The sequence below is a fragment of the mitochondrial genome of Schistocerca cancellata (assembly GCF_023864275.1).
Source record: "Schistocerca cancellata mitochondrion, complete genome".
NCBI lineage: Eukaryota > Metazoa > Arthropoda > Insecta > Orthoptera > Acrididae > Schistocerca > Schistocerca cancellata.
In genome coordinates this window covers 1-15,634 of record NC_063966.1, presented here as the reverse complement: position 1 = coordinate 15,634, position 15,634 = coordinate 1, and the positions used below count along the sequence as shown (strand labels likewise).

Genomic DNA, 15,634 nt, shown 5'->3' with positions numbered 1-15,634 from the left:
TTTGTTTGTTTTATTTAATATACAAATTAAAAATTTTTTTTGAAAATTTGTTTATGTATTATTTTGGTTATTCCTAATTAATTTATCTCGTTTCGTATAATTTGAGCATATATATTATATATTATATACAATAAATAATTTATATTAATATATTACATTTAATTAAAATTAAATACCTATAATGTTATTTTATTATTATTAAATGATTATTTTAATACATTTATTTACCTAGGATTATAGCTACTTATGTTTTTAGCTTAAAAGAAATTATTATATTATAAATTATATAATAATATGTAAATTAATATTAAATATTATTATAATTGGATATAATAAATATAAGTTATATTATTAAATATAAAATATTATATTAATATAGATAATTATATTAATTATAATAATATAATTATATATATTTTCTATAATTAAATTATTTAATTAATTAATATTTAAGTTAACTTAATATAAAGTTAATTTTATATTAATAACATATTACATTAATTTACATAGTTGTATAAAATATATTTATTATATTATTTAATCTTTCTTTATTATTAGTGAAAAGAAAGATTAAATAAGAAAGAATATAATACATTTATTGGTATACATGTTCCATATTAATCTTTATTTATATATAATAGAGAAGTTGTTGTGGTCATTCGAGGGTGCGTTTCTTTTTTTTTTTGTCTCTATTTGTGTTTTTTTTCTTTTTTTTTCTTTAAATATTTGAATCTCTTATTTTTTCTTGTTTTAAAAAATTTTAAAATTTCTTATTTTGTTTCCAAAAGTTTTATTCTTGCTTGTTTATTCACTTTTTCTTTGTATTATATGTAAGTTTTGTTAAACTAAATGTTCTATTTTGCAGTAATTTGATTTAATTATCAAGTGATTTTGGATTTAGCAATTGATTTAGTATCGGCATAATTCGTGCCAGCAGCCGCGGTTATACGATTGATACAAGTGAATATTATTGGTTAAAACAGTTGTTTATATTTTTAGGGTTAAAATATAAATTTGTAAGGTGAAATGTTAAAATTTATTTATAGCTCTTTTTATGAATCTGTGAAATTTAAATAATAAACTAGGATTAGATACCCTATTATTTTAAATGTTAATTATATTTACCAGGGTACTATTAGTTAAGGTCTTTAAACCCAAAGAATTTGGCGGTATCTCATTCCATTCAGAGGAACCTACCCCGTGATTGATAATACACGATTTACTCTACTTGATTTATTTGTTTGTATATCTCCGTTATCAGAGAATCTTTTTAGAGTTATAATTCTCAAGATTTATAATTATAAAATATTTCAGGTCAAGGTGCAGCTTATAGTTAAGAGGAGGTGGGTTACAATAGATTTTTGTTTATAACGGATTTGATGGTGAAATACTGTTAATGAAGGTGGATTTGATAGTAATTTAATTTATTTAATTTAACTGATATTGGCTCTGAGGTGTGTACACATCGCCCGTCGCTCTCATTATTGATTATTCTATTTTATTTTTTTTTAATTTAGCTTCAATTTAGATGAGATAAGTCGTAACATAGTAGATGTACTGGAAAGTGTATCTAGTAAGAGTTTCAAGATATAACTTATTAGTAAAGTGTTTCATTTACACTGAAAATTTTTCTGTGCAAATCAGGATATCTTGATTATTTATTTTATTATATTTATTTTTTGTTTATTTAATTATTTAATAAAAATAATTTTGTTGAATTTTGTCTTAGTATATTTTGTAGAATTGATTTTTTAGATTATAGCTTATTGGTAATGTAATTGTTTTATGAAATATTATTTTAAATTTTTAAAAGTAGATTTTATTTATTGTACCTTTTGTATCAGGGTTTATCAAAATTTTAGTATTTATTTTACTTGTCTCGATTTGGGTTGATTTATAAATAATTTATAGTTAATGTATCATAATTATTATTAAATTATTTATAGAAATGAGATGTTAATCGTTTCCCAAGATATCTAGTTTCTTAAGAAAAAATTTAATTTTTTGAAGTTAATTGTTTCTATTTAATTTTTTAATTATAAATATTAACTTATTTATTCTTTAAGGGATAAGCTTTGAAGTTAATAACCTATAATTTGTTTTAATGAAATATAATAGTAAGCTTTAAACCAGCTATCTTTAAGATTACGTTTTAGTTCATTATTTTTTATTTTGATTTTATAATTATTTTAGGTTTTTTATTAAGATTATTTATTTAATTTTAAAATTTTTGTAATAATGATAGAATTAGTATATTTATTTGTATATAATTTTTACCTTGTGAATTTATTATAAGGAACTAGGCAAAATTGATTTCCGCCTGTTTATCAAAAACATGTCCTCTTGAAAATACTTTGAGGTCTGGCCTGCTCACTGAGCAGATTTTTAAAGAGCCGCGGTATTTTGACCGTGCAAAGGTAGCATAATCATTAGTCTCTTAATTAGTGGCTGGAATGAATGGCTTGACGAGAAATCAACTGTCTCTTAATAAATTTTTGAATTTAACTTTTGAGTCAAAAGGCTTAAATTTTTCTTTAGGACGAGAAGACCCTATAGAGCTTAACATTTTATTTTTATATAGTTTTTTGTTTGTCTTTCTATATTTAATGATGATGTTTTGTTGGGGTGACATGAAGAATAAATAAACTCTTCATTATTATATCATTTATTTATGTTTGTTGTTTTGATCCATAATTTATGATCATAAGATTAAGTTACCTTAGGGATAACAGCGTAATTGTTTTTGAGAGCTCATATCGACAAAGCAGATTGCGACCTCGATGTTGGATTAAGAAAAATTTTGGGTGCAGTAGCCCAGTGATTAGGTCTGTTCGACCTTTAAATTCTTACATGATCTGAGTTCAGACCGGCGTGAGCCAGGTCGGTTTCTATCCTAAGATTATTAATTCATATTAGTACGAAAGGACCATATGGTTGAAATATTTTTTGTTTTATTGATTAATATTAATTAAATTACTATTTTGACAGATTAATGTGTTGAATTTAGAATTCATTTATGTAGATTTTTTCTACAAATAGTATTGATACTTTATGATTTATTTATGTTTATTTTAAATTTTCTTTTATTAGTTATTTGTGTTTTAATTAGTGTTGCTTTTTTAACTTTATTAGAGCGAAAGGTTTTAGGTTACATCCAAATTCGAAAGGGCCCAAATAAAGTAGGTTTTGTAGGAATTCCTCAACCCTTTAGTGATGCTATTAAGTTAATTTGTAAGGAGCAGCCAATTCCTATTATATCTAATTATTTACTTTATTATTTTTCCCCTGTTTTTAATTTAATGATTTCCTTGGCTGTTTGAGTAATTTTCCCTTACTTGACTTATATATGTTCTTTTTCTTATGGGTTTTTGTTTTTTTTGTGTTGTACTAGATTAGGTGTTTATACTGTTATAATTGCTGGTTGATCTTCTAATTCAAATTATTCTTTATTAGGTTCTCTTCGCTCTGTTGCTCAGACAATTTCGTATGAAGTTAGTTTAGCTTTAATTTTATTATCTTTAATTATTTTAATTGGTAGTTTTAACATGTTTGATTTTATAAATTATCAGCTTTATTGTTGATTTATTATTATTTCTTTTCCTTTAGCTTTAGCTTGTTTTGCTTCTTGTTTAGCTGAAACTAATCGTACTCCTTTTGATTTTGCCGAAGGTGAATCTGAGTTAGTTTCAGGTTTTAATATTGAATATGGTGCAGGTGGATTTACTTTAATTTTTTTAGCTGAGTATACAAGAATTGTTTTTATAAGAATATTATTAGCTTTAATTTTTTTAGGCGGTGATTTTTATTCTTTTATGTTTTTTATTAAGCTTGCTGTAATGTCCTTTGGGTTTATTTGAGTTCGGGGGACTTTACCACGTTTTCGTTATGATAAGTTAATATATTTAGCTTGAAAAAGTTTTTTGCCTTTATCTTTAAACTTTTTTATTTTCTTTGTCGGTTTAAAGATTTTATTTATTTCATTTATTTAGTGAAATTTTTTAAGAAAAGTTAATAGAAGAGTTAAACTTCTAGTATTATGTTTTCAAAACATATGCTTTTCCTAAGCTAATTAACTTATTATTCCTTAATTAGTTTATCTCATGCGTTTGCAATGTGTACATTAATTAAGAAGTATGTAAAGTAGATAATTGTTAAGATTTGTCCTGTTATAATGTAAGGCTCTTCAACAGGTCGTTTACCAATTCATGTTAATAAGCATACAACAACTACTATAATTCAGAATAAAATTTGATTAATAGGGTAGAATTGAATACCTCGGAATGGTGTTTTATTATAAAATGGTAAAATTATTAAGATTCTAATTGATAAAAATAGTGCAATAACACCTCCTAGCTTATTAGGGATTGATCGTAGAATTGCATATGCAAATAAGAAGTATCATTCCGGTTGAATATGGACGGGAGTTACTAATGGGTTAGCAGGTACAAAATTATCTGGATCCCCTAGAAGGTAAGGATTAATCAAGCACAATATAATTAATAATGATGTTATTAATACAAATGTAATAGAGTCCTTGAAAGTAAAATATGGGTGAAATGGAATTTTTTCAATATCTCCATTTAGGCCTAAAGGGTTATTAGACCCTGTTTGGTGGAGGAAAAATAAATGAATTGCTGCCATTGCAGCAATAATAAATGGTAGTACAAAATGAAATGTAAAGAATCGGTTTAATGTTGCATTATCAACAGCAAACCCTCCCCATACCCATTGAACTAAATCTGTTCCTAAATATGGAATTGCTGATAATAAATTAGTAATTACTGTCGCACCTCAGAATGATATTTGACCTCAAGGTAAAACATATCCTATAAATGCGGTTGCTATAACTAAGAATAGAATTACTGTACCAATTATTCAGGTGTGCATATATATGTAGGATCCGTAGTAAATTCCCCGTCCTACATGTAAATAAATACAAATAAAGAATATAGAGGCTCCATTTGCATGTAATGTTCGAATAATTCAACCATTATTTACGTCTCGACAGATGTGAACTACACTGCTAAACGCTATTTCAATATTTGATGTGTAATGTATGGCTAAAAATAGTCCGGTTACAATTTGAATTACTAAACATAGTCCTAACAGTGATCCAAAATTTCATCAAAATGAAATATTTGTTGGTGCAGGCAAATCAACTAAAGAGTTATTAATGATTTTAATTAAAGGATGTCTTAATCGTAAGGGTTTATTCATTAGTAAATTATCTTATTTTACGAATAGGCCCCTGGTTAATATTGGTGATTTTAACGACTGCTAATAGTGCCAAAAATAAATAAATTATTATTATTATTGTAATAATAAATGTTGGTCTATTATATAGTTTTTCTAAAGATATTGTTATTTCTTGATAATTGATTGAGTTATCAATATTTATAGTTTCAGTATTTTTGAAAAAGTCTATAAATATTGTTATATCTAGAATAATTAATATCAATATAATAAATACTCATATAGTTAAGGTAATAATTATCGTAATTGATTTAGGTTGAAATATTTCATTTGATGCGATTCTTGTAATATAAATAAATAGAACTAATATACCACCAAGAAACGTTAAAAATAAAATATATGACAATCAATATCTTTCCATTATTGTTCCTGTTATTAGCCCGACTAAAAAGGTTTGTAGGATAATGAAAAGCATTATTGATATTGGGTGTCTTAATTTAATAAAATTAATATTTATTACGTTTGATAGTGATATAATTATTATTTTAATCATTTCAGGGGTTAGTTTATTAAAATATCGGTTTTGGGGACCGATGATGGAAAGCTTTTCCACCTCTGAAGTTTTAAAAGCGGGGGCTGAACTTATTTCCGGTTTACAAGACCGGCGTTTTTTTTAAACTATTAAAACTAATGTTTATATTCTCTGTCTTTACTTCTTTATTGATTTATTTTGCTGGTGTTTATGTTTTTTCCTCTAAACGTAAGCATTTATTAATGGTTCTTTTGAGATTAGAATATATTGTTCTTTCTTTATTTATATTAATTATTGTTTTTCTTATTGAGTTTGATTATGATTATTTTTTTCCTGTTATTTTTTTGGTTTTTTCTGTTTGTGAGGGAGCCTTGGGTCTTTCTATCTTAGTTTCAATAATTCGTTCTCATGGGGATGATTTTTTTAATTCTTTTGGTTTGTCTTTATGTTAAAGTATTTATTTATAACTATTTTTTTGATCCCTCTTTGTTTGGTTAATAATTGTTGATGATTGGTTCATTCTTTAATGTTTATGTCTAGTTTTGTTTTTATGGTTTGTGTTTATTCATATGCGGATTTGAATATAATTAGATATTATTTTGGTATTGATTATTTTTCTTTTAGTTTGATTTTGCTTAGTTTTTGGATTTGTTCTTTAATAATTACTGCTAGAGGTTCAGTTTATTTAAGTTCTTATCATTCTAATTTTTTTGTCTTTATGGTCTTAATTTTAATGATTATGCTTTATTGTTCTTTTGCTAGATTGAGTCTTCTTTCTTTTTATATTTTTTTTGAGGCTAGATTGGTTCCTACTTTACTTTTGATTTTAGGTTGAGGTTATCAACCTGAACGGTTACAGGCTGGTGTTTATTTAATTTTTTATACTCTGGTTGCTAGATTGCCTTTATTATTAGTTTTATTTAGGGTTTATGATTTTTCTAATACTTTATATTTTCCTTTATTGGTTGATTTTGGTTCTTATTATTTTATATTTTATGTTTTTATAATTCTTGCCTTTTTAGTTAAGATACCTATATTTTTAGTTCATTTATGGCTTCCTAAGGCTCATGTTGAGGCCCCTATTTCAGGTAGAATGATTCTTGCTGGTGTTTTATTGAAGTTAGGTGGTTATGGTATTTTTCGTGTTATGAAGGTTATTTCCTATTTGGGTTTAAAATTTAATTATTTTTGATTGTCTTTAGGTTTATCTGGTGGTGTTATTGTTAGATTTATTTGTTTTCGTCAGGTTGATTTAAAGTCTTTAATTGCATATTCTTCTGTTGCTCATATAAGAATAGTTATTGGGGGTTTGATGACTATAAATTGATGGGGTTGTATAGGTTCTCTTTCTTTAATGGTTGGCCATGGTTTATGTTCTTCTGGTTTATTTTGTTTATCTAATATTATTTATGAGCGTTTAGGTAGACGAAGATTATTAATTAACAAGGGTATAATTAATTTAATACCAAGAATGGCTTTATGATGATTCCTTTTGAGTTCTTCTAATATAGCTGCTCCTCCTTCTTTAAATTTGGTAGGTGAACTTAGATTATTAAATAGAATTATGTCTTGGTCTTCTTTTAGATTTTTTGCTTTAATTTTTTTATCTTTTTTTAGAGCTGTTTATACTTTATATATGTATTCTTATTCTCAACATGGTAGTTATTATTCTGGTGTTTATACTTGTTCTCTTGGTTATCTTCGTGAGTATCATCTTTTACTTTTACATTGATTACCTTTAAACATTCTTTGTTTAAAGGGGGAGTATTTTTTTGTTTAGGTTGCTTAAGTATTTTAATTAAAAATGTTGTTTTGTGGAATCAATGATATGAATTTTTTCATCTTAGGCCGTGAATTTGTTTTCTATTTGTTCTTTGAGTTTTTTTTCTTTATTTTTTTCTAGAACTATAATTTTTATTTTGGGTATTTATTATTTAATAATTGATTATAGAGTTTTTGTTGAATGAGAGCTTTTTAATTTAAATGGTTCTATGGTTGTTATGACTTTAATTTTGGATTGAATATCTCTTATTTTTATGTCTTTTGTTATATATATTTCTTCTTTGGTTATTTATTATAGAGAGGATTATATATCGGGAGAAAAAAATATAAATCGTTTTATTATTATTGTTTTAATATTTATTCTTTCTATAGGGTTTTTAATTATTAGTCCTAATTTGATTAGAATTTTGTTAGGATGGGATGGTTTGGGTTTAGTTTCTTATTGTTTAGTTATTTATTACCAAAATGTGAAATCTTATAGTGCGGGTATATTAACTGCACTTTCAAATCGTATTGGTGATGTTGCTATTTTAATTTCTATTGCTTGAATATTAAATTTTGGTGGTTGAAATTACATTTATTATTATGATTTTATTTCTAATTCTTTTGAAATAAAGCTTATTACTATATTAATTGTTTTGGCAGCTATAACTAAAAGAGCCCAAATTCCCTTTTCTTCTTGACTTCCTGCTGCTATGGCTGCTCCTACTCCTGTTTCTGCTTTGGTTCATTCTTCTACTCTTGTTACTGCTGGTGTTTATTTATTAATCCGTTTTAGACCAATATTGGATACTTATAATTGTGGTTGATTTTTGCTTTTGATTGGTTGTATAACTATGTTTATAGCTGGTTTAGGGGCTAATTTTGAATTTGATTTGAAAAAGATCATTGCTCTTTCTACTTTAAGACAACTTGGTTTAATAATAAGAATTTTGGCTATAGGTTATCCAAAACTTGCATTTTTTCATTTATTGGCTCATGCTTTATTTAAGGCTTTACTGTTTATGTGTGCAGGTTCAATAATCCATAATTTAAAGGATTCTCAGGATATTCGTTTTATAGGTTCTATTGTTAATTTTATGCCTTTAACTTCAGTTTGTTTTAATGTTTCTAGTTTGTCTTTGTGCGGTATACCGTTTTTAGCTGGTTTTTATTCAAAGGATTTAATTCTTGAAATGGTTTGTTTAAGATGAATTAATTGTTTAATTTTTTTTCTTTATTTCTTTTCTACTGGGTTAACTGCTTCTTATTCTTTTCGTCTTTTCTATTATTCAATGTCTGGTGATAATAATTTTTATTCTAGATTTTCTTTTGATGATAAGGGTTATTATATTTCTTTTGGTATAATTGGTTTATTATTTGTTGCTGTTTTTGGTGGTAGCCTTTTGTCTTGATTAATTTTTCCTATTCCTCATGTTATTGCTTTGCCTTATTATTTAAAGTTTTTAACTATTACTGTAGTTGTTTTGGGTGCTTATTTAGGTTATCTTATTTCTAATTTTGATTTTTCTCAAAATTTATTTTCTTTAAGTATACTTTCTTTTGTTAGATTTTCTGGTTCTATGTGGTTTATACCTTTTCTTTCAACTAAGTTTATTAGATATATTCCTTTAAAATTGGGTTATTATTCATCTAAATCATTTGATTATGGTTGGGGTGAATTATTTGGTGGCCAAGGTTTATATAGACTATTTATTTATTTAATTGGTTATATACAAGGCTGATACGATTCTAATTTTAAGATTTATCTTTTAACTTTTATTTTTTGAATGTTTATTTTGGTGGTATTATTTTTCGTTTACTTAAATAGCTTATGATTAGAGCGTAACACTGAAGATGTTAAGGAAGTATTTTTACTTTTAGGTATTTATAAATATACATATATTATTTTTACAGTGAAAATGTAATGTTTTATTTAAACTATATAAATTTTAGAAATGTTAACGGAATTTAACCGCTAATATAAAAAGTTAGCAGCTTTCATATTGACTTTACATTTCCTTAATTGGAACTTTATAGTTCAATTATATTATTAACAGTAATACGCCTCTTTTTGGCTTCAATTAATAAGAATAAGGGTATTATTTACCAACTTTCCAGGTCGAAACTGACTGCAATATTTCGCTTCTTATTCTATTTAAGGTTGATTGATTATATCAATACTTTTTGAATGCAACCCAAATGTTATAGTTAACTACAACCCTTTATTCTGCTCATTGTAAGGCTCCTTGATTTCATTCATGGTATAGCCCTCCTAGTAATACTATAATAAAAAATATTGTTGATATTGTTCAGATTATAATATCTGAAGTTTTAAAAATAATTACAATTGGAAGGATTAGTGCGATTTCTACATCAAAAATTAAGAAAATTACTGCAATTAAGAAGAATCGAAGTGAGAAGGGTATTCGTGCTGAACTTTTTGGGTCGAACCCGCACTCAAATGGTGATCTTTTTTCTCGGTCATTAATTAATTTTTTTGATAGTGTTGTTGCAAGGATTATAACAATTATTGGAATAATAAATCTAATAAAAATTCTTGTAGATAGAATTAGGATTGTTTTTCTTGATTAATATCAAGCTTTTTGATTGGAAGTCAAATGTACTATTTATACTAGAAAAACAGTTATCTACCTCATCAATAAATAGAGATGTATAAGAATAATCATACTACGTCTACAAAGTGTCAGTACCATGCTGCTGCTTCAAATCCAAAATGGTGTCTTGGTGAGAATTGGTTTATTGAATGTCGAAGTAGACATGTTGATAAGAAGATTGTTCCAATAATTACATGTAATCCATGGAATCCTGTTGCAACAAAGAATGTTGATCCATAAACTGCGTCTGCAATTGTGAATGGTGCTTCTCAATACTCATATGCTTGAAGTATAGTGAAGTATAGTCCTAGTAATACTGTGAAGAATAATCCTTGAAGTGCTTGAGTATGATTAGATTCTATTAAACTATGGTGTGCTCATGTTACTGTTACTCCTGATGCTAAAAGAATAGCTGTATTAAGTAATGGAATTTGTATAGGATTAAAAGGTTGGATTCCTATTGGAGGTCATAATATTCCTAGTTCAATAGTAGGTGCTAGTCTTCTTCTAAAGAATGCTCAGAAAAATGAAACGAAGAATAGTACCTCTGATGCAATAAATAAAATTATCCCTCATCGTAATCCAATTGATACAAATCCTGTATGTAGTCCTTGGTATGTTCCTTCTCGAACTACATCTCGTCATCATTGGATTATAGTTAATAAGGTAATTCCAAATCCAATTATAAATAAGTTAATGTTGAATAGGTGAAATCATTTTGCTAATCCTGATACTAATACTATTGCTCCAATTGCTCCTGTTAATGGTCAAGGTCTATAATCTACTAAGTGGAATGGGTGGTTTGAGTGAGTTGTTAACATAGGTTTAGTATACTTCTCTAGAATATAGGGTTCTTAAAATTGAGAAAACGTAAGCTTGAATTATTGCTACTGCTGATTCTAGGATTAATAGGAGTATTTGTCCAATAATTAATAGTGAAATTAAGTTTATTGCTATTGACGGTCCTGTATTTCCTAATAATGTTAATAGTAAGTGACCTGCAATTATATTTGCTGCTAGTCGTACTGCTAATGTACCTGGTCGAATGACATTTCTAATTGTTTCAATTAATACTATAAATGATATTAATGCAGGCGGTGTTCCTTGGGGAACAAGGTGTGTGAATATGTGGTTGGTATGATTAATTCATCCAAATAACATAAATCTTAATCATATAGGTAGAGCGATTGCAAATGTTAATGCTAAATGTCTTGTTCTAGTAAAAATATAAGGGAATAATCCTATGAAATTATTAAATAGTATTATAATAAAGATTGAAATGAAGATGAATGTTGTTCCATTAAATGAATTTGGTCCTAGTAATGTTTTAAATTCATTGTGTAAAGTTAAGTTTAGTTTATTTCAAATAATATTAATTCGTGATGGTGTAAGTCAAAACATTGATGGGATTAATAATAATCCTAAGAATGTTCTAGTTCAATTTAATGATAAATTAAAGATGTTAGTTGATGGGTCAAATGTTGAAAATAAATTTGTTATCATTTTCAATTTAAGTTTTTTATATCAATTGTTCTTTTTTCTGCTCTTTTAATAAGATTTGGTTTAAATGAAAAAAAGTTTATTTGGTTAAATAAAATTAATGTAGCTGAAAATATAATGAATAGGGAGAATCATATGAGAGGGGATATTTGAGGGATTTGGATTAAATTTCCCCATCAGAAGTAGTCGTTAATTTACTATTTTTTGGTTTAAGAGACCATTACTTACTTTCAGTCATCTGATGTATTTCAAGGTGTACTAATTGTTTAGTTATTTTAGATTGACACTCTAATGTTATATATTTTAACTAACTCCTTAGATTATCTTAGATAATCACTTAATAAATAAGTTTACTGAAGTTCTTTCAATTACAATTGGTATAAATCTGTGGTTCGCTCCACAGATTTCTGAGCACTGTCCAAAGAACAATCCAGGTCGGTTTATTGTGAATGTTCCTTGGTTTAGTCGACCTGGCGTTGCGTCAATTTTAACCCCTAATGCGGGTACTGCTCATGAGTGTAGTACGTCTGATGCTCTAGTTAATACTCGTACCTCTGTATTTATTGGTAGAATTGTTCGGTTATCTACATCTAGAAGTCGAAATCCATCATTTTCTAGATCTTGTTCTGGTGTTATATAAGTGTCAAATTCTACATCTATGAAGTCTGAATATTCATATCTTCAGTATCATTGTCGTCCAATTGTTTTAATTGTGATTATTGCATCTACTGAATCATCAAGTAAATATAGTAACCGTAATGATGGGAGTGCAATAAAAATTAGTGTAATTGCTGGCAGTGCTGTTCAGATTGTTTCAATTAAATGTCCGTGAAGTATGTTTCGGTTTGTATAGGCAATAAATAATATATAACTTAGAGCATAACCTACAATTACTGTAATTAATAATAATACGACTATAGTATGATCATGGAAGAATGATAGTTGCTCCATTAATGGTGAAGCTCCATCTTGAAGGGATAAATTTGATCATGTTGCCATTAATAAGTTTCTAATAAAAGGTCAAACCTTTATTTGTAGAGCTTAAATCTACTGCACTAATCTGCCATATTAGAATCTAGAGATTAATGGTAGTTCTGAGTATCTGTGTTCTGCAGGTGGGTTATTTTGTAATCATTCTGTTGATCTTCTTATATTAGCTCTAAATATGATTGCTCGGTTTGTAACCATTCTTTCTCATATAATTACAATAAATATAATGATTCCTACAATAGAAATTGTAGACCCAATTCTTGATACTACATTTCATGATGTATATGCATCTGGATAATCTGAATATCGTCGTGGTATTCCTGCTAATCCTAAGAAGTGTTGAGGGAAAAATGTTAAGTTTACCCCAATAAATATAATTGTGAATTGGATTTTTAATCATGTGTTATTTATAGTTAATCCTGTAAATAATGGGTATCATTGAATAACACCTCCTATAATTGCAAATACTGCTCCTATAGATAATACATAATGGAAGTGGGCTACTACATAATATGTATCGTGTAATACAATGTCAAGTGATGAGTTTGCTAATACTAATCCTGTTAGTCCACCAATTGTGAATAGGAAAATAAATCCTAAAGCTCATAATAGTGGTGGATTGAATTTGAATTTAGTTCCATATAGTGTAGCTAATCATCTAAATACCTTAATTCCTGTAGGTACAGCAATAATTATTGTTGCTGATGTAAAGTAAGCTCGTGTGTCAACGTCTATTCCTACTGTAAATATGTGATGTGCTCATACAATAAATCCTATTAGTCCAATTGATAATATAGCATAGATTATACCTAGTGTTCCAAATGATTCAATTTTTCCTCTTTCTTGACATACAATGTGAGAGATAATTCCAAATCCTGGAAGAATTAGAATGTAAACTTCTGGGTGCCCAAAGAATCAAAATAAGTGTTGATATAGAATTGGATCACCTCCTCCTGCAGGGTCAAAGAATGATGTATTTAAGTTTCGATCTGTTAGTAGTATAGTAATAGCTCCAGCTAATACTGGAAGTGATAAAAGTAGGAGGAGAGCTGTAATAGCTACGGATCATACAAATAATGGTGTTTGATCTAGGGTTATACTTTCTGATCGTATATTAATTGCTGTTGTAATAAAATTTACTGCACCAAGAATAGATGATACACCTGCTAAGTGAAGTGAAAAAATAGCTAGGTCTACAGATGCCCCTCCATGTGCAATAGCTCCTGCAAGAGGGGGGTAAACTGTTCACCCTGTACCAGCACCGTTATCTACTATAGAAGATGTAAGAAGAAGGGTTAGTGAAGGTGGTAGTAATCAAAAACTTATATTATTTATTCGTGGGAATGCTATATCTGGTGCACCAATTATTAATGGTACGAGTCAATTACCGAATCCACCAATTATAATAGGCATTACTATAAAGAAAATTATTACAAATGCATGTGCTGTAATAATAACATTATAGATTTGGTCATCTCCAATTAGAGATCCTGGTTGACCTAGTTCAGCACGAATAAGTATTCTTATTGATGTTCCTACTATTCCTGCTCACGCTCCAAATAAGAAGTATAAAGTACCAATATCCTTATGGTTTGTTGAGAATAATCATTTTTGCGGTAAGATGGCTGAATTTGAGGTGGTAGACTGTAAATCTACTTATGAGATGTTTCTCTCTTACCATGTGGTTAGGCCTTATATTCAATTATGATTCTAGACTGCAATTCTAGAGGTGTGAAATTTTACTAAGGCCTAAAAGATTATTCTTTTAATTATAACTTTGAAGGTTATTAGTTTAGTTAACTTAAGTCCTTAGTATAATGAAATTAAGGTTGATGTTGAAATTAATCCTATTGTTGAAATTATTACTGTTATAGGTAGAACAATTCTTGATTTTTGAGACTTTATTTTTATAGATCATGAATTTTCTGTATATGACATAATTAGGGCTGAGAATCTAATACGTATATAATAATAAAGTGTAATTGTGGTTAATACAACCATGATGGTTATGATAGTTGTTATGTTGTTTTCTATTAATGATTGTATTACAATTCATTTAGGCAGGAAACCAAGGAATGGCGGCAATCCACCTAGTGATAGAAGAGATAAAAATATTATGAATTTAATTTCAGTTTTTATGTTTCTGGCTGAATAAATTTGGTTTATAAAAAATAAATTTATTTGCTTAAATAATAAGACCATAACTAGTCTTAATAGAGAGTAAATAATAAAGTATAGTTCTCAGATGTTTTCTCTAACTGTTAGAGATCTAATTATTCAGCCTAAATGTCTAATTGATGAATATGCTAGAAGTTGTCGTAGAGATGTTTGATTTAAACCACCTATTGCCCCAATAATAATTCTTAGGATGATAATTGTTCAAATGAAAGTTCTTAGTTGAATACAATAAGATAACACCATTATTGGGGCAATTTTTTGTCATGTTATTAATGTTAAACAGTTATTTCATCTTGAAGCTCCTATTACTTCTGGAAATCAGAAATGGAAAGGTGCAGCCCCAATCTTTAATAATAATCTAGATCTGATTATTATTGATGGAATAAATTCTGTTTCTCATCCTATTGGATATTTTATTTGAATCAGCAAAATTGAAAATAATAGTATTGTCGATGCTATTGCTTGGACAATAAAATACTTAATTGATGATTCATTTATTATTATATTTTTATTTCTTGTTAGGAGCGGAATAAATGAAAGTAAGTTGATCTCAAGTCCTATTCAAACCCCAAATCAGGAGTTTGATGAAATGGACAGGATCGTTCCTATCATTAATGTTGATAGGAAGAGAAGTTTTGTAGAGTTGTTGGTCATTAAAAAGGAGAGGATTGATACCTCTATAAATGGGGTATGAACCCATTAGCTTGTTTAGCTTACCTTTTTACATTAAGGTGTATGATGCACGTTAGTTTTTGATACTAAAGGAGGTAGTTTAATTCTGTCTTATGTAATTTTTAATGAAGGTAATTTTTATTTACTTTATTTACCCTATCAAGGTAACCCTTTAATCAGGCACTTCATT

At 27.4% G+C, this 15,634-nt stretch overlaps 13 protein-coding genes and 24 non-coding genes across 37 annotated transcripts, besides 1 other annotated feature; 14 read left to right on the top strand and 23 right to left on the bottom strand. All coding sequences in view use genetic code 5, as the record gives it.

Annotated features, from left to right (window-relative positions):
* Positions 1–783: an origin of replication.
* Positions 784–1,583, top strand: NDB42_mgr01. The gene has a single exon. It is a non-coding gene; the product is annotated as a 12S ribosomal RNA (ribosomal RNA).
* NDB42_mgt22 lies at positions 1,584–1,654 on the top strand. The gene has a single exon. It is a non-coding gene; the product is annotated as a tRNA-Val (tRNA).
* On the top strand, positions 1,655–2,975 carry NDB42_mgr02. The gene has a single exon. It is a non-coding gene; the product is annotated as a 16S ribosomal RNA (ribosomal RNA).
* NDB42_mgt21 lies at positions 2,976–3,041 on the top strand. Its single transcript has one exon. It is a non-coding gene; the product is annotated as a tRNA-Leu (tRNA).
* A 3-nt stretch (positions 3,042–3,044) lies between these two features.
* On the top strand, positions 3,045–3,989 carry ND1 (NADH dehydrogenase subunit 1). The gene has a single exon. It carries the CDS (start codon positions 3,045–3,047, stop codon positions 3,987–3,989), a length of 945 nt encoding a protein of 314 aa, YP_010401631.1.
* Positions 3,990–4,005: 16 nt separating this feature from the next.
* On the bottom strand, positions 4,006–4,075 carry NDB42_mgt20. The gene has a single exon. It is a non-coding gene; the product is annotated as a tRNA-Ser (tRNA).
* Positions 4,076–4,077: 2 nt separating this feature from the next.
* Positions 4,078–5,217, bottom strand: CYTB (cytochrome b). The gene has a single exon. It carries the CDS (start codon positions 5,215–5,217, stop codon positions 4,078–4,080), a length of 1,140 nt encoding a protein of 379 aa, YP_010401630.1.
* Positions 5,218–5,224: 7 nt separating this feature from the next.
* ND6 (NADH dehydrogenase subunit 6) lies at positions 5,225–5,746 on the bottom strand. Its single transcript has one exon. It carries the CDS (start codon positions 5,744–5,746, stop codon positions 5,225–5,227), a length of 522 nt encoding a protein of 173 aa, YP_010401629.1.
* A 2-nt stretch (positions 5,747–5,748) lies between these two features.
* On the top strand, positions 5,749–5,812 carry NDB42_mgt19. The gene has a single exon. It is a non-coding gene; the product is annotated as a tRNA-Pro (tRNA).
* NDB42_mgt18 lies at positions 5,813–5,881 on the bottom strand. The gene has a single exon. It is a non-coding gene; the product is annotated as a tRNA-Thr (tRNA).
* A 2-nt stretch (positions 5,882–5,883) lies between these two features.
* On the top strand, positions 5,884–6,177 carry ND4L (NADH dehydrogenase subunit 4L). The gene has a single exon. The coding sequence runs from the start codon at positions 5,884–5,886 to the stop codon at positions 6,175–6,177; it is 294 nt and encodes a 97-aa protein (YP_010401628.1).
* On the top strand, positions 6,171–7,505 carry ND4 (NADH dehydrogenase subunit 4). Its single transcript has one exon. It carries the CDS (start codon positions 6,171–6,173, stop codon positions 7,503–7,505), a length of 1,335 nt encoding a protein of 444 aa, YP_010401627.1.
* A 3-nt stretch (positions 7,506–7,508) lies between these two features.
* On the top strand, positions 7,509–7,575 carry NDB42_mgt17. Its single transcript has one exon. It is a non-coding gene; the product is annotated as a tRNA-His (tRNA).
* Positions 7,576–7,590: 15 nt separating this feature from the next.
* Positions 7,591–9,308, top strand: ND5 (NADH dehydrogenase subunit 5). The gene has a single exon. A coding segment is annotated over exon 1 (1,718 nt).
* On the top strand, positions 9,309–9,373 carry NDB42_mgt16. The gene has a single exon. It is a non-coding gene; the product is annotated as a tRNA-Phe (tRNA).
* Positions 9,372–9,437, bottom strand: NDB42_mgt15. Its single transcript has one exon. It is a non-coding gene; the product is annotated as a tRNA-Glu (tRNA).
* A 3-nt stretch (positions 9,438–9,440) lies between these two features.
* NDB42_mgt14 lies at positions 9,441–9,507 on the bottom strand. Its single transcript has one exon. It is a non-coding gene; the product is annotated as a tRNA-Ser (tRNA).
* Positions 9,508–9,574, bottom strand: NDB42_mgt13. The gene has a single exon. It is a non-coding gene; the product is annotated as a tRNA-Asn (tRNA).
* Positions 9,575–9,576: 2 nt separating this feature from the next.
* NDB42_mgt12 lies at positions 9,577–9,641 on the bottom strand. Its single transcript has one exon. It is a non-coding gene; the product is annotated as a tRNA-Arg (tRNA).
* A 4-nt stretch (positions 9,642–9,645) lies between these two features.
* Positions 9,646–9,711, bottom strand: NDB42_mgt11. Its single transcript has one exon. It is a non-coding gene; the product is annotated as a tRNA-Ala (tRNA).
* On the bottom strand, positions 9,712–10,065 carry ND3 (NADH dehydrogenase subunit 3). Its single transcript has one exon. The coding sequence runs from the start codon at positions 10,063–10,065 to the stop codon at positions 9,712–9,714; it is 354 nt and encodes a 117-aa protein (YP_010401625.1).
* On the bottom strand, positions 10,066–10,131 carry NDB42_mgt10. Its single transcript has one exon. It is a non-coding gene; the product is annotated as a tRNA-Gly (tRNA).
* A 2-nt stretch (positions 10,132–10,133) lies between these two features.
* Positions 10,134–10,925, bottom strand: COX3 (cytochrome c oxidase subunit III). The gene has a single exon. The coding sequence runs from the start codon at positions 10,923–10,925 to the stop codon at positions 10,134–10,136; it is 792 nt and encodes a 263-aa protein (YP_010401624.1).
* A 4-nt stretch (positions 10,926–10,929) lies between these two features.
* Positions 10,930–11,607, bottom strand: ATP6 (ATP synthase F0 subunit 6). The gene has a single exon. It carries the CDS (start codon positions 11,605–11,607, stop codon positions 10,930–10,932), a length of 678 nt encoding a protein of 225 aa, YP_010401623.1.
* On the bottom strand, positions 11,601–11,768 carry ATP8 (ATP synthase F0 subunit 8). The gene has a single exon. It carries the CDS (start codon positions 11,766–11,768, stop codon positions 11,601–11,603), a length of 168 nt encoding a protein of 55 aa, YP_010401622.1.
* A 9-nt stretch (positions 11,769–11,777) lies between these two features.
* NDB42_mgt09 lies at positions 11,778–11,848 on the bottom strand. The gene has a single exon. It is a non-coding gene; the product is annotated as a tRNA-Lys (tRNA).
* Positions 11,849–11,853: 5 nt separating this feature from the next.
* NDB42_mgt08 lies at positions 11,854–11,921 on the bottom strand. The gene has a single exon. It is a non-coding gene; the product is annotated as a tRNA-Asp (tRNA).
* On the bottom strand, positions 11,922–12,603 carry COX2 (cytochrome c oxidase subunit II). Its single transcript has one exon. A coding segment is annotated over exon 1 (682 nt).
* Positions 12,604–12,611: 8 nt separating this feature from the next.
* NDB42_mgt07 lies at positions 12,612–12,677 on the bottom strand. The gene has a single exon. It is a non-coding gene; the product is annotated as a tRNA-Leu (tRNA).
* COX1 (cytochrome c oxidase subunit I) lies at positions 12,678–14,208 on the bottom strand (the record flags this gene model as incomplete). Its single annotated transcript has 1 exon — positions 12,678–14,208. A coding segment is annotated over one exon (1,531 nt), but the record flags the coding sequence as incomplete, so codon positions are not given.
* A 1-nt stretch (position 14,209) lies between these two features.
* NDB42_mgt06 lies at positions 14,210–14,274 on the top strand. The gene has a single exon. It is a non-coding gene; the product is annotated as a tRNA-Tyr (tRNA).
* An 8-nt stretch (positions 14,275–14,282) lies between these two features.
* NDB42_mgt05 lies at positions 14,283–14,345 on the top strand. Its single transcript has one exon. It is a non-coding gene; the product is annotated as a tRNA-Cys (tRNA).
* NDB42_mgt04 lies at positions 14,338–14,405 on the bottom strand. Its single transcript has one exon. It is a non-coding gene; the product is annotated as a tRNA-Trp (tRNA).
* ND2 (NADH dehydrogenase subunit 2) lies at positions 14,406–15,426 on the bottom strand. Its single transcript has one exon. A coding segment is annotated over exon 1 (1,021 nt).
* On the bottom strand, positions 15,427–15,495 carry NDB42_mgt03. The gene has a single exon. It is a non-coding gene; the product is annotated as a tRNA-Met (tRNA).
* Positions 15,495–15,563, top strand: NDB42_mgt02. The gene has a single exon. It is a non-coding gene; the product is annotated as a tRNA-Gln (tRNA).
* A 4-nt stretch (positions 15,564–15,567) lies between these two features.
* NDB42_mgt01 lies at positions 15,568–15,634 on the bottom strand. The gene has a single exon. It is a non-coding gene; the product is annotated as a tRNA-Ile (tRNA).